The sequence below is a fragment of the Candoia aspera genome, chromosome 6, assembly GCF_035149785.1.
Source record: "Candoia aspera isolate rCanAsp1 chromosome 6, rCanAsp1.hap2, whole genome shotgun sequence".
NCBI lineage: Eukaryota > Metazoa > Chordata > Lepidosauria > Squamata > Boidae > Candoia > Candoia aspera.
The window spans coordinates 4,185,116-4,199,423 of NC_086158.1; the positions used below are offsets into that span (position 1 = coordinate 4,185,116).

The following is a 14,308-nucleotide window of genomic DNA, read 5'->3' on the forward strand; positions in this document are numbered from 1 at the left end:
CCTGATCAGTGCCTGGGTCAGTGATCCCAGGATGGGCGTGTGTCCCAGTTGACGTACACCCGTGGATGAATCAAGCGCAGACCCGCCCTTGCCTTTGCTTCAGGCTTCACAGTGGCAGTGGATCTGGCCATTTTAATTTCAGTCAGCGAGCCTGGCTTGTCTTGCTTTCCGTCTGATGTCCCGCAGAGAAGCCAAGAATTGGCACAGCATCTAATGAGCCAACGTGGGGGCTGCATAAAATGCCAACCGATAAAAAAGCAGCTCAATAAAGCCTTTGCTCCTTAATAGGCTGTTAATTTTAGTTTGCAATTTTCTTTTGGGCTCAGAAGTAGAAATGTTTGCAAAGAAAGCCAGCCTCTCTGTAGTGATCCTTTGTTCATAAAGGTCAGGTCTCTCCTCCCTCCTCTGAGGGTCCAAGAAAGTTTAGAACAAACTCCGACTTGCTGTAGGTGGGCTTCATGAGACTATGGCTTCATTAACACCCTACCGACTCAATTAAGCACCCCTCCCTCTTCTCCCAGGCGAACAATGCAGCCTAGCCTTTCCTCAGAGCTGCTGCATCATAGTCTCTCCCTCTCTAGGGCAGCCTTCCCCAGTCCTGTGCCCTCGGCTGGCCGGTAGTCACTGGAACCTGAGTCTGGTCTGCACCACCCCTGACTGCAGATGAACTTCCTGGGATCCCATAACTGAGCATGTTCCCCAAAGGGGAAAGGGTTCTTGCATGCAGAAAAATGTCCTTTTACAGAAAAATGGTGCCAGTGGATCCACGTCTCCCAGGTCCTTTTGACACAAATGTAGGGAAGCATTCATCCTAGCTTTTTATGCAGATGTGTGGTCTGGAATTGTCCAGCCTGGTCCTTGCTCACCGGTGGGTGAAGGATTGTATTCGGCATGGAAAAATTTTTCTGCCTGGGGCTATGGAATCTGGGCTGCCTCTCCACTGCCTCCCCGCCCCCCCACCTTTTTTTCCCTTTTCCTTTTTCTCACTTGCTCTGCTCAACCGTTGGGACTAGTTGCTTGCAGCTGTTGGGTGACCTAGCCAACGAATCGGGAGTAGTTTGCCCCCTCCTGAGATCAGAGGTGTGTTTGAGCGCCCACCTTTACAGCCCATCCTGTTCTTGTCCTTTCAGTTGTGGATTTGGATCCAAGGCATTTCTTCTCATCAGAGCTAGGCCGGCAATGGGCTTCTGTTTGAGCCTGGCACGATTCTTTCCAACAGCCTTGCCCCCCACCCCGTGCGACTGGCCATCGCTTCGACCAGCACCACCACCCAGAATGAGTACGCCAGCTAGGGAGGGTGGGACTTAGGGTCTAGCACGTCTGCAGAGCACCAGGTTGGACAAGGCTGTTTTAAAACACAATCTGTCCAGAACCGTATTGGATTTCCTTTTTTGACGGCACAGCCAAATTAGTTTTCCCTCCCTTAAATGAACTGCTGCTGGATAACATCGGAATTGACACACTCTTTCTAAATCCTTTCTTGGATTTCCAGCAAATAATCCATCTCCAGTTCCTCCCCGCCACCATTCTTGACTCCCCACGTTTTTTTCCCCCCAGATCATATTTAGCCCCTTGCTGAACACAGGGCCAAACTGGAAAAACCTTCCAGCGTCTCCTTGGGTAACTCCATGCCAAAGGGAGAAGTTTTCACCTTTCCTTTGGCCGTTGCCTTCTCCTCCTCTCCCCTCCAGAAATCTGCTGGAGGGCCTCTGAGAAAGAGGTTCACAAGATCGCCAGTGGCTTCGTGGTGAATCTTCCTTTCCATCTGCGGTTGTAGGGCACGGGGCCCATTCATTCATCTGGTGCAGGGCTGATGTGTGGGTGGTGAGTTTGCAGTGTGTGTGTGTGTGTGTAGGGGGGAGCGGTCCTGACCCATGCCATTTCAGAAGAACCACAAACACTTTATCGTAACAAAAGAGTGGAAAAAACTAGTGCTTTTCCTACAGGGCATGTGATTCCTTCTTGAGGTTTGGAACTTAGAGTGATGTTCCAGACCTTGGTGTTGCGTGTCAGCTTTGGTGAGAGTGGCTGCTCCCGTCAGCCTCTCTGGGTTGCTGCTGCAGTTGAGAACATTGCCTAAATGTGTTTTGTTTCTTTCTTTCTTTCTTTCTTTCTTTCTTTCTTTCTTTCTTTCTTTCTTTCTTTCTTTCTTTCTTTCTTCCCCTCTCTCTTCCTCCCCTCCCCTCCTCCTACAGCTGAAACTCTCGTTTACTTTGGACAAGGAGAGCGGGATGCCACAAGGCTGTTACAGCTATCAGTACCGGGACAGCAACAAGTAAGGCCCAAACATTGTTCCCTTGCAGGAAATGTGGTAGGAGTCCCCTTCTTCCCACTCACTTGTGGGGAAGGAGTGGGAGGAATTGGAAGTCTTCAGCCCCAAAGGGGCGTGGCCGTTTTTTTATGAGACACAAAGGCAGGGGTTTTGCCTCGTTTCCCTTTCTTTGCGTTCCACCTCCTGCCCAGAAGCCGTTCAGTCTTGCAGGAACAGTCCTCCAAGATAGGTCAGACTAATGATGGCTCTGCGAGCTTCACAACTGAGCATGGATTTGACGCTGGGCTGGTAGTATCCAGTGTTTCAGCCTTCCATTGTAGGCAAATGGACATCAAGGGTTGAAGAAGATCAGCTAGACCAGTGTTCCTCAGCCCTGGAAACTTTAAGTTGGGTGGACTTCAACTCTATCCATGGCTGGCTGGGGTATTCTGGGAGTTGAACTCCACCCATCTTAAAGTTCCCAAGGTTGAGAAACACTGACCTAGACTGACAAAAGTCAGGAGGACTTTTCACATGGGTAGGGCGTAGTAAATGTTGGACTATCTTTCTTGACCTCTTGAAAGAAAGAATCCTGTGATCTGGACCAGGCTGGGAGTCGGCCAAAGCTGAAGGCAGAGCCAAAAAGGTAAAGGCAGCTTGCAGCAGAGAAAATGTTCCCTTTTCCACCACGGGCTTGCAAGTTCACTGTCCCCAGTCAGGATGACCCAGGGCATAAGACTGGTTTATCAAAAACCAGCTTAGCCTGGTCAAGGCTTAGAGCAAGAATGGAGCTCGGCTCTGCATTTCCTATCAGAGCACCCACGCCGTGTTTCGTTAGCATCAGTCATTTAGGAGAGGGTTGAGAAAACATTTCCCCAGGTTACAGAAGGGCGATGAGGAGGCTTTCTAAATGCAGTCAATGAACTGGGGCACCAGATACATACAAAGCTGCAGGCCGTTCAAGAACGTGAGTCCATTTAACCATACCTTAAGGAGTGTCATGCCCTTTATGCCCAAGGAAGTGAGACATTATGAAAGCTTTTACCCCTGGCAAATCTAGTCCCCGCCCCCTCCCTTACAATGGACTGAATTGCCCTCTCTCTTAGAGATAGAGACAAGAAACTCATCCATGCCAATGTCCTGGCACTAGTAGGAGAGATGAGCTGCTTGAAGCTTGCCCCTTGAATATTCATGAGCAAAGAGTCCCTCCTTGTGGGGGAGATGGGTGGTGATAAATTAGATAGATAGATAGATAGATAGATAGATAGATAGATAGATAGATAGATAGATAGATAGATAGATAGATAGATGAAGTTAGACCCAGAAGGATTCCCAAAGGAAGTCCTTGACTTCTGGAGGGGGAGTGCATGAACTCATCCTGCCCTTCCTGGGGTCCTTAGTCCCCAGTCGCAAGTCACTGCGCCAAATCTGCATTCAGTTTCTTTAATTTACTGTTCCTAATACTAAAGGCTTTGGAAGAGTTTACAGAATGGAGAAATTGAGCTGAAGTGCCTTTGCGTATGGATATGTTCTCATTCCAGGCCCTCTCAGGGAGTTGTGCAGATGGGCAGCAGCCCTGGGGGAGCAGGAAATCAGTTATTTCTCAGTTGACCTAAACTAATTCAAAGTTTACAGTGTTTTCCAAAGAGGTTCAAATATTGGTGGGTCCCTGGTGCAGCAGAGATTCAATACTGTGGGGCACATTCCCCTTTGTGTTAGGACCATCCTGGGCTCCCAGCTTTGCTTGAATTCACTTAAGACAAAATCTCCTAACCCCCAGAAAAATGTCATTAATTAGTGTCTATTTGAACCAGGTCCATAAACTTTAAACCCTGATACTCCTCGTCTTCTCCTTCCTTCCCTTTTATAACTCCAAGGAAGAGATTGGAATCTGTCTGAGGTTTTTTGTTTGTTTGTTTTTGAACTTCTAGGCTCGGGAACTGTAATTTGTTTCTAGCTAGCTACCTAGAGAAAGGAAGGGCCCATCCACTGTTTCTGACCCTGAATTGTTCCCTAATTGAACTTCGGTTAAATCACAGTTATCTGAATTTGATCAGAATGGGAAACAGTGCTTTGTTTAAAAGGTAAAGTGGATGCTGCCAGTCTGTAAATGAAAAAGGGAGGGGGCGCACGTAAGCCTGCAGGTTTGCGCATCTAGCCGGAAAACCAATGTTTCCTGCTATATCCAAATAGAGTATTTAGATGCTCCACCTTCCCACCCAGAGACGTACAGAAGGTGATTTGAAGCAGCAAGACTTTCTGACTGCTCCAGTGATGTGGGGCAACAGCAGCCAATTCCAACCCCCCGCCCCCCATTCCCTGCAGCTTTAGACATTTGTTGAAATGCAGTGCGCAGTGGGGGAACAATTTAGACTGCCCTCATTTAAACACTCCCAAGAGATGGTGCACTCCACACACTCAGCATCTCAAAAAGTTAGAAACAGCTTCCATTAACAGAGGGCTTTTGCACTGAGGTTGCTCCAGGGGCAAGCAAGGGCATTTTAATTCAGAGAAGTTGCCAGCCTCTAAACTGATTTGCTGCTGAAATCCATGTTAATCGGGCGGCTGTTGCCTTTCCCTGTTTAGGTCCTTTTACAACTTTTCTTGTTTTACCTGTATTTATTGTTGAGCCTTTCTAGTGGGGTGTTTCTCAACCTCAGCAAATTTAAGATGCGTGGACTTCAACTCCCAGAATTCCCCAGCTAGCCCTGCTGGGAGTTGAAGTCCATACATCTTAAAGTTGCTGAGGTTGAGAAACATTGTTTTAGTGGAAAAGCATCAATCAAATATAGTGATTGTTGTTGTTGATGATGAAGACGAAAAAGTGTTGAGGTTGTTGGCATACCATGTAGTTTCCAGTTTTGCCTGGTGCCTGGCAAGAAAATCCACTGTAACTTGGAGAAAACATTTGCATCTGATGGGAACATTTTAGGGAGAAATTCAGATGCTTTATTGAGCATCTGCATTCTGCCTGGAGAAAAAGGCAGGCTCCTATTTTCTTTTTGTTTCCCTTGATTCCATCAACGGGGAATTTGTGTTAGGCTCTGGATTCATCAGATTTCAGGACTGGGAACGTTTTCATGGAGGGGCTTCCACGGACACCATGCCTGTGCTCCCCGCCAGCCCTCATGTTCTCCCTCAACCAAAGGAGGCAGTCAGAGAGTCTGGCATTCCTACGTGCGTGCAGAGCACTAACCCAAGATTTCTTTCAGTGGCTATTAAGTCTTATAGTCAAAACAACCCTGGCTTGTTTGGGTGTCTTCCACTTTGTTTTTCCTCTTCTGGCAGCCTAGAAGGAAAGCGTGTATTTTCTGTTTGTTGTTCTAAGACTTGTGGCTGGGGGGGTCCACAGGGAAGGGGGTCAAAAGAGTCAAGATGGCGGCCGCAACCATGCCATAGAAACCCCACCCCTTTTGTCAAAAGAGGTGGGGCTTTCATCGCATGGTTGTGGCCGCCATCTTGACTCTTTTGACAATCCGCCCCCAGACCTCTGACTTGTGGGGTGGATCCTGTCCCTGCAGCCTGTGGACCCGGGGCAGGTGCGACATGCTTAGACTTTCGGTAGACTTCGGCTGCGGCTGCTGCGAAGAGAGGGGTTTGTGCGTTCCCTTGCTAATTAACCTTCTTCAGAACAAAGCCTGGAAATCTTGGCAGGGAGGCGAAAGTGCGGAAAAGCTGCCTGCTTTCCTTGCTGCAGCCACGAGCAGAGTCCGCTGAGGCCGGCAGGAGTCAGGCTCGACTCAAGGGAGACTTCTGGCAACGAACAGATGCCCTTCCATCACAGCTCCAGCGAGGGGCCAGGAGTCCCCCACAGAAGGCACAGGGTGGCGGTTTTGTGCTTTCCTGTAACGGGTGCCTGTTTTTTTAATATTCAAGATAATGTAACCTGTGCTTATGCCATGAGACAGAGCAATTGCCACGTCAGCTTTTACCTTAAAAGAGGGTTTCTCAACCTTGGCCACTTTCAGATGTGTGGACTTCAACTCCCAGAATTCCACAGCCAGCATGGCTGGCTGTGGAATTCTGGGAGTTGAAGTCTATAAACTTTCAAACTTGGGGGCTGGAGGATTCTGGGAGTTGAAGTCCACACGTCTTAAAGTGGCCAAGGTTGAGAAACACTGCCTTAAAATAGCTTTCCAGCAAGAGGAGTACGAAAGCTGCATTCCTGCTCTCGCCCGTTTCAAGGCTGTCACTTGTACTTGTCTTCGCTTTCGGGAAATCCCATCCCGCACAGTCTTGCTGCATACGGCTAGGCAGGATTTCATTGGTGCACGGGCTTATTGGGGCTTAGGCCAGCGAGATGGGAACCCCTAGCCAAGCTTGGCCGTGCTCAGGCAAGTTTGGGCCTTGGATGGGAGACCACCAGGAAACCCTAGGGCCGAGGGCTAGACTGTTAAACTTCCCAGAAGAAAGCAAAAACCAACTGCTTCCATCTTGTTGCCAAGACACCTACCTACGTGAAGTCACCAGGAGCCCAGCTTGATTTCAAAGGATCGTAGGGTTGACGGAGGCTTTGCCTTTTGCTGGGGTTTCGGCTCTCCTGAAGCCACGACTTGACATCCTTGAGTGTGTGCAGAGTATCCCCCTCTTTTCCCCCCCTCCTCTGATTAACCCCAGCTCCAGGCATAAGCAGCCACACCAGCAGTACTGGTCTGGAGGGGTCAGATGGCTTCATGGTTGTCCACAGCATCGGCCGTCCTCCTCGCAAACCAGTAAGGCTCATTCCGAGTCCCTCTATCACAGCTCTGAGGTGGAGTTCCCAAGTATCACCAGGCTGAGCAGACGTTGCCCTGCCAGGGTTCACCCTGCCTACAGTGGCAACTGTGCTAAGCCCGGGCTCAGAGCGTGGTGGGCGATCGGCTGGACTCAACGCAGACTGCAGCTCTGTAACGCTCACTTGCCCAAGAGAGAGGTGTGCGTTTGAAGCCAAACCTCACTTGTTGGACCCGCCCCAAACCCTACCTCGTCCAGTATCCTTTTTTCTAGGAAAAGCCCTCAGAGTGGAGTTTCTCCAATATTTGGTATTCAAAAATATCTAGGCTTTGAAGAGGAGGCTCCGTTGGGCTGCAGTGCTCCACACTAATGAACTCCAGATGTCCACCTGATTCAGACCATCCGTTTGGACTTAAGGGAGTTGTCCTCTGAAGTTCTGGAGGGCACCAAGTGACCGGCTCCTCCTGTAGGCAGAAGAGGTGGCCTGAGATGCGTTTCTACATTTTTCAGGATTCTAAGAGCCCCCGGGGGTCTCCCAGGCCCTTCGCTGTCTGCGTCTTTGAGCCCTGGGCTTGGGAGATTGAAGGAGTTTTGCGGGCTGCGTGGGACAGCTGGCACCCCAGACTTGTAGATAAGCACCTCCCTTTCCACACCGGCAGCCCCTTCTCTTGAAGGAGGCCATCTGACAGACTTGGGACGGGTCAGCCTTGTCGATCCATTCAGCCTGTCCGGCTAGGGAGTCCTCAGCCCCAAGGACTTCTCCCCTTTAAAAAAAAAAAGGGAGAGAAAGGAAGCTTTTTGGATTTTCCTCCCCCAGACCAGCAGCAATGAGCTTAACAAGACTTGTGCCAAGCCTGAAACACAAGAAGCAGAACGCAGCCGGGCAGGTTTGCCTAAGAGGGGAAGCTCTGCGCTCCAGATCAGGCGTGGTACCTTCTGCCTGCAAAGGAGGCGCTTTCTCAAGCCATCACGGATTGCTTTTTCATTTGTTCAACCATCCAGCAAAGGGATCCCAACGCCTCTCTCGGCCGTTGTTCCCGCTGCTGAACTGAGGAACCTCTCTCCTTGCAACCTGCACTCTGGAACGACGGACGACAGATCAGATCTTTCTTCTGCCGGACATCCCATTGGATACTTGAAGAGCCCCGTTGTGCCCTTCTGCAAGCTTCCGTTCCACTCTCTCTGAATCTTCGAGCTGGTCCCTCTCCCTCACAACATGTGGAGCCCAGATCTGGACACAGTTAGCCAGGTGGGGTCTGATCAACGCACGGTGGAACAGGCCTGGAACCTTCCTCTATTTCTGTGGAGGCCACCTAAAATCGATTTTGCCTTTTTAAATATGCTTCAGGGAGGAAAAGTTTGGCTGTTGCTTTTGCAAAACTTTGCCGTAGTACTCTTTCTGACACGCACACCCTGCAGAAGGAGATTCTCACCTAGAGAAAGAGCTTCAACGGCCACACGCATAAAGACACAGCAGGTGCAGGCCCACTGGACACGTTGCCCCTGCTGTTCTGGCTGTGATCTGACCCAAGCTGGCCCTCTAGGTTTGCATCTGGAGTTCCCGTGCGTCGCCCTTCTTGCCTCCGCTGAATTAGCAGCCCACCCAGCGGGGAGAGCTTCATTTTACCTTTCAGACAATGAGAGAGGGCTCCTCAGCCCTCAGAGTGGAACCCAAGATCCAGCAATCTACAAGCTGTTTTGGCTGTCCCTCCCCATAAGTGTAAATGAACATATTAGACCAGTGTATCTCAACCTTGGCGAGTTTAAGATGGGTGGACTTCAGCTCCCAGAATTCCCCAGCCAGCATTGCTGGCTGGGGAATTCTGGGTGTTGAAGTCCACCCATCTTAAACTCGCCAAGGTTGAGAAACACTGCATTAGATCTTGCTAAAAGACACATCTTTAGACTGCTTCCTTTTGGCCTGGCGGAGATGACGCCACTGAACATCATCTCAAGTAGCTGGCTAGAATTCGTTGCCCGTGGAGGAAAGATCCTTGAAGGGGTGTCCCCCTCCAGGTCCTCTCCAAATCTTCCTTCCTGGAGTTTTTCTTGCCCTTGTTCTCCACTTGTTTGCAGCATTCTCCGGGAGGTGCGTTCTCCCACTCCACCGAGGTCCTGGCACCCCACTGCCCTCACCCCACCACAGGAAGGATGAGGGGGTTTAAGGAGGCCAAAGGAAGCAGGCAGTCATATCTCTATTTTGTGGAATCTTTATTAATTGTATGCTGGGGTAGACAGAAAGGCAGAAGATGGATTTTCACAACCAGAGGTTTCTCTAGTGGCAAGTGTGTGAGAGGTGAGGGGCCCCAGCCTCCTGAAGATGCCGCAGTCTCTTTTTTTTTGCTAAGTTCTGAGAGTCTGGACGGGCATGGAAAGCCTTCTGTCATTCCCACCCTTCAAATAAACCGAGTATCCTGGTTGACTGCTGTAATAAAAAAATCACTCATAAGAGATTAAAGTAGCTGCAGAGAAAAAGCCAAGGGAAACGAGAGGAATTCTGAGCTTCGTTGCCTCTTACGGAGAGCATCGTCCCTTGTTGATCTCCAGGTCTCTCTTAATTCAGTAGCTACAGTCTGGTCAGAAGAAGAGGTTTAGGACTTAGTCTTTTGGTCTGGTTTCATGAGATGCTGAGGGAAAACTCCCTACTCCAAGCAATTCTGAAAGAAATCAGAAGGTGGGCCTGAAACTCCCAGGATGTTTTACTTTCCTGGACCTGGAGGAGGCATGGATTCCAGCCATTTGTCCTCTCCAGGTCTGTCCTCTTTAGGAGAAGCTCTTCCTTGACTGCTTAGATGCCACTGTCTTCTGACAGAGCCTCCTCATCAGAGGTAGAGGTGGCACACCCCACCCCTGGGGGCAAAATTGCTTAGCTATTTTGCACTGAATTTCAGCAGCACAAACTTGGGGGGTGGGGGGAAGTGGCATGAAGGTCACAGCCAGCCCTCCAGTTCTGCAGGTGGGACACCAGCATCTGGCTCCTTGTGAAGCAGAGATGTGCTTTGCCAAGGATGGGTGGTGGAGCTTGGCAGTTGGGCAGAGAGATGGGTCCCAGTAGTCTGCCTGCAGTGTAGCTGTTTCTCAAGGGGTAGATTGCTGGCACCAAAGAGGATCACCAGAGGGCTTTATAGACGTAGGCAGAGCATCCCTGGGCCCCTGGCGGCCATGGTTTCTGGCAGGGAGTGAACTCCGGCTTAGCTGTGGCAGTGTTCTGTAGTCTGAGGACCAAAAGACAGCTGCTGGGGCTCCTGGGACGTTGACCTGGTGTGTGATGAGAAGATGGGAGCTCCACCTAAGATCTGCAGTGGGGTGGCTTCCCGGGCCTGTTGTTCCTGTAGGAGACAAGGTGCTGCAGTGCCCTCTGTGTGTGTGTGTGTGTACGAGTGTGTCTGTGTAACTGCTGGTCATTAAGGTAAACACCAAGAGAGAGTTGCAAATTACAGCTCTCGGGATGCGACAGTATACCCACTGTAGCAAATCCTGATTTAATAGCCTGGTTCTGGCTCCGCTGTACAAATGTGGCTGCTGAGGGACCCGCTAAGCATTTCACAAAGATTAGCTCCTAAATTGGCCAGCAAGGAAACATTTAATAACTGTGGAACATAATTACTCATCTCCTGCTCCTGCAGCTTGGCTACGGGGGAGAGCGACAGCTTTGCAGGCATCTAAATGGGCTTCATGCTCAAGAAGGGGGTCAATGCGCCCTCCATGCTGTGCACCCATCACCCAGCCTGAATTCATTAGGCCCGTGCCATCTGGCTGTCTCAGGAGGAAACGGGGTTCAGCGTGATGATGGAGTGTCTTTCTGGAAGCCTGCTCTCAGAGGAATCAGCTGAGCCTTACAGTTGGGCGAGAGCTTTAGAAAAAGGTAGAGGTGAGGTCTTGCTACATCCTCCGGGCCCCTAGACCTGAGAGAGTTAGCACCACTAACAGTGGGTCTCTACGTCTCCCCACCCAACTGAATTTAAGCATTAAACATTAACGGTGTGTCTTAACTTGTCTTAGGACCTATAGGGATCCAGGACCTTCTTCTCCTTCCGGCTTGGTCCATACCACCAATTGATAAGCAGCTGGCCAGGACCACCTTGCTGGGCAAGGGCTGTGCCACTGAAAAGCCCAGAAAGCTGGACTCTACCACGTCAGGCTACAGGCCCACATCTAACGTGCTCTAGGAGTGCCAGCAGAGGGGGACACTTTCTGTAGCCCCTGACTTGCCAGCTGAAGACGTGGCCGAGAACTTCAGCTGAGCCCTAAAAGCCATAAGGACATCTACATTTCTTCCGGAAATGATATAAAAGCTCTCCCTCCTCTTTTTCTCCATGTGCAACCCAATTCTGGAGATGTATTTGAATGGTTGGATCTGTATTTTTTTTTTTTTTAGCATGGCCGTTCTTTTGAAGCTTTAGCTGCTGTTGCTAGTGGTTCTGTAGTTGCTTGCTGGCTGGCTGGCTTGCTGTTAACCATTTTCAGTTTCTGGAAGGAAAAAACGATAGGGGTGGCTTTTGGATTAACAAGGCTCACAGGGGTGAAAGCAGAACCCAGCTAGTCATCAGGTCTGATGAAAGAGTTAGTGCCCCTTTCATAAGGAGAAGAGCTGAAGCATTTTATTCCAGGGGGCTGAAAATGAGAAAGGAAGCCGGAATGCAGCTGTGTGGTGGAGGCTTCATTAAATTATAGCGTGGAGAAAATGAAGGCTTTTTCTTTCGTAACGTTATTACGATGCAGAATTAAGGAAATAATTATTGTGCCAGTGCATGATTATTAAATTACAAAACTTACTGACACAAGAGATGATGATAACTACTAAGGGCATCTTGGATTGTCCAACAAATTCACAGAGGAAAAGAGATCCATCTCTGAACACGGCTTACGGGGGATAAGATGAAGTTTCCTCATTCAGAAGCCCTGTAATTCCTGAAAACCAGATGCTGGGAGAAAGCCTTGGGCTGTTGCCAGCATCTGCCGCTTTTGGGATACCTGGAAACATCTGGCTGTCAGGCAGACGCTGGACGCCTGGACCCTTAATCTGATGCAGCAACCGCTCCTGTAGATTGGTAGGAAAGAAAGGAATTAACTCCAGCATTAAGCACCCCCTGTTAACACTTCTGATTTTCAGGCATTGTGGTGTCTTTCATTGTGCCTGATGGGCCTGACCCACTGACCCCTGCTTGGGGTTTCTTTCCCCATTTTGCGGGCACTGGCAAAGAGGCCGCCAGGCTAAGATGCTCGAGAATGTGGAGTTGGGACTGATAGAAAAGGCAAGTCCAGCAGAAGGGTGATTACTTTTTGCATGATTGTTTCTGTGAAGCAATGTTTCTCAAACTTGGCCACTTTAAGAGGTGTGGATTTCAACTTGCAGAATTCTCCAGCCAGCGTGGATGGCTGGGGAATTCTGGGAGTTGAAGTCCACACCTCTTAAAGTGGCCAAGGTTGAGAAACACTGCCCTAAAGGAAGAGTGCCTGAGAGCCCAGGTCAGACAAGGGATCTTAGCCAGTCTGCTCACAATTGTTCCTCCATCTTTCCCTTTCTCTCTCTCTCTCTCCCCCCCGCCCAAAGGGTGGGTTGTGATTTTTCAACTGTGTCCCTTCCCGTGTGCATGGAAAGAACTGCACATGGGAGAAGAATGGTGGAAGGAGCAAGGTGCTGCCCCGCTTTTCCCGCGAAAGAACCTCGAAATGCCCCACCTACTCGCCTGGTGGTTGAGCCCATAAGGTGGCACTGACGGGCAAAGGGCAAATAACTATTTCTGGGGAGAGAACCTAAATGCCCTGAGGAGGAACTGAAACCGACATTAACTCATCTTAATTTCAGGCCTGATTGCCAGCTTGATTCCTAACCCATTCCTGAAGGCCGCTTTGTGTCTGTGCTCTCTGGTGCTTTCTCTTTCTGTGTCCTTTGCTTCAACCGTCTCCTTTCATCCCAAGGATTCGGCCTTTCGAGAGCTGGTCGTAGGCAGGCCCCCGGTGCCCCGTTGGAGAGGCGACAGCTGTTCTGAAAAGGGGTGTTCCGCAATGCCAAAGGGGGCACTTTGGGGCAAGGCCCCCTGAATCGGTCACCCGTTTCCCGACAGGTCCTTCCCTTCCATTTGCTGGGTATTACATCAGTCTGAATCTGCTGCCTGCGTTGTGGGTCACTTTGTTGGCTTGGCTCATTTCATTGAAGACCTTGGGAGTGAGAAAAAGGCTTTGTCAAAATATCCGGTGGGCAAGTGGCATTTTTCTAGAGGAACGGAAAAGGCTTTTGACCTCCTCCAAAAGCAGTTTGTTGGGTGAAAAAGGCTGTAATGCTGGAAGCCGCGGGAAAGAGTTGAAGCCAGATTAAGAATAGCTCTTTTATTTATTTACTCACGTGTTGCATTGGGTGTGGTACCATTAAGGTCTGGGACATATTTTTTTTAAAAATCCTGCACAAAATAAAAAATAGAGGCCTTTGTAGAGAGTAAGGAAGATGGCTTTGGCAGAGATATGCCAGATCTATTACCAAAGCAGCGGGGGGAAAAAGGTCCACCACAAGCAGAAAATATGAGGAAGCAGCTCACGTACCTCCCTGATTCACATGGGTGTAAGAAGGGGAGGAGGTGCGGCACAGTCAGACTTGCAAGATCTGGTATTATAGTCAATAAAAGTAGTTTTAGCCATCTTACGGAGTTGGTTTCCCGGTCTGGTCTACGTGGTAGGCTGATATCTGTTACAGGTAGTCCTCGACTTATGACCACAGTTGGGACTGGAACTTCAGTCGCTAAGCAATGCAGTCATTAAGTGAGGCATCAGGTGACTGTGCCTGACTTTATTACCTTGTTTGCTGTGGTTGTGAATCATGTGATCGTTAAGCAAATCTTGGCTTCCCCCATTGATTTTGCTTGTCAGAAGCTGGTTGGGAAGGTCACAAATGGCGATCATGTGACCCCTGGATGCTGCAGCCGTCATAAATACATGCTGGTTGCCAAGCACCCGAATTTTGATCACGTGACCACAGGGAGGCTGCGATGGTTGTAAGTGTGAGGACTGATCACAAATCACTTTTCCCAGCACTGTTGTAACTTCAAATGGTCGCTAAACGAATGGTTGTAAGTCAAGGACTTCTTGTACCTTTCCATCTTCAGCCAAATGCCTGCATCTGGTACATCCCATCTTCTGGGCATAACCAAACACATCCAAAATAAGGATGGGAGAATGCCAGCAATGTGGGCCTGCATTCCTTCTCATTCCCCAGATCTAAATGCTTATGAGAGCATCGGAACCAATTTTTGTATCAACTGTGTTGAGATTCTTCTAGCCTATGAATCACGTCCTTGTATGCGTGCGCGCGACTGAATCCAACATGGAGGGCTAGAAATTGCATGTGGG

General features: G+C 49.6%; 1 protein-coding gene across 2 annotated transcripts in view; it reads left to right on the forward strand.

Moving 5' to 3' along the window:
• DIS3L2 (DIS3 like 3'-5' exoribonuclease 2) overlaps positions 1 to 14,308 on the forward strand; it is a 183,308-nt gene that overhangs the window by 146,206 nt on the left and 22,794 nt on the right. For both annotated transcript variants that reach the window (XM_063306305.1, XM_063306304.1), the window contains one exon: positions 2,196 to 2,275. In XM_063306305.1, coding sequence (XP_063162375.1) covers positions 2,196 to 2,275 — 80 coding nt within the window. The remainder of the gene's footprint in view (positions 1 to 2,195; positions 2,276 to 14,308) is intronic.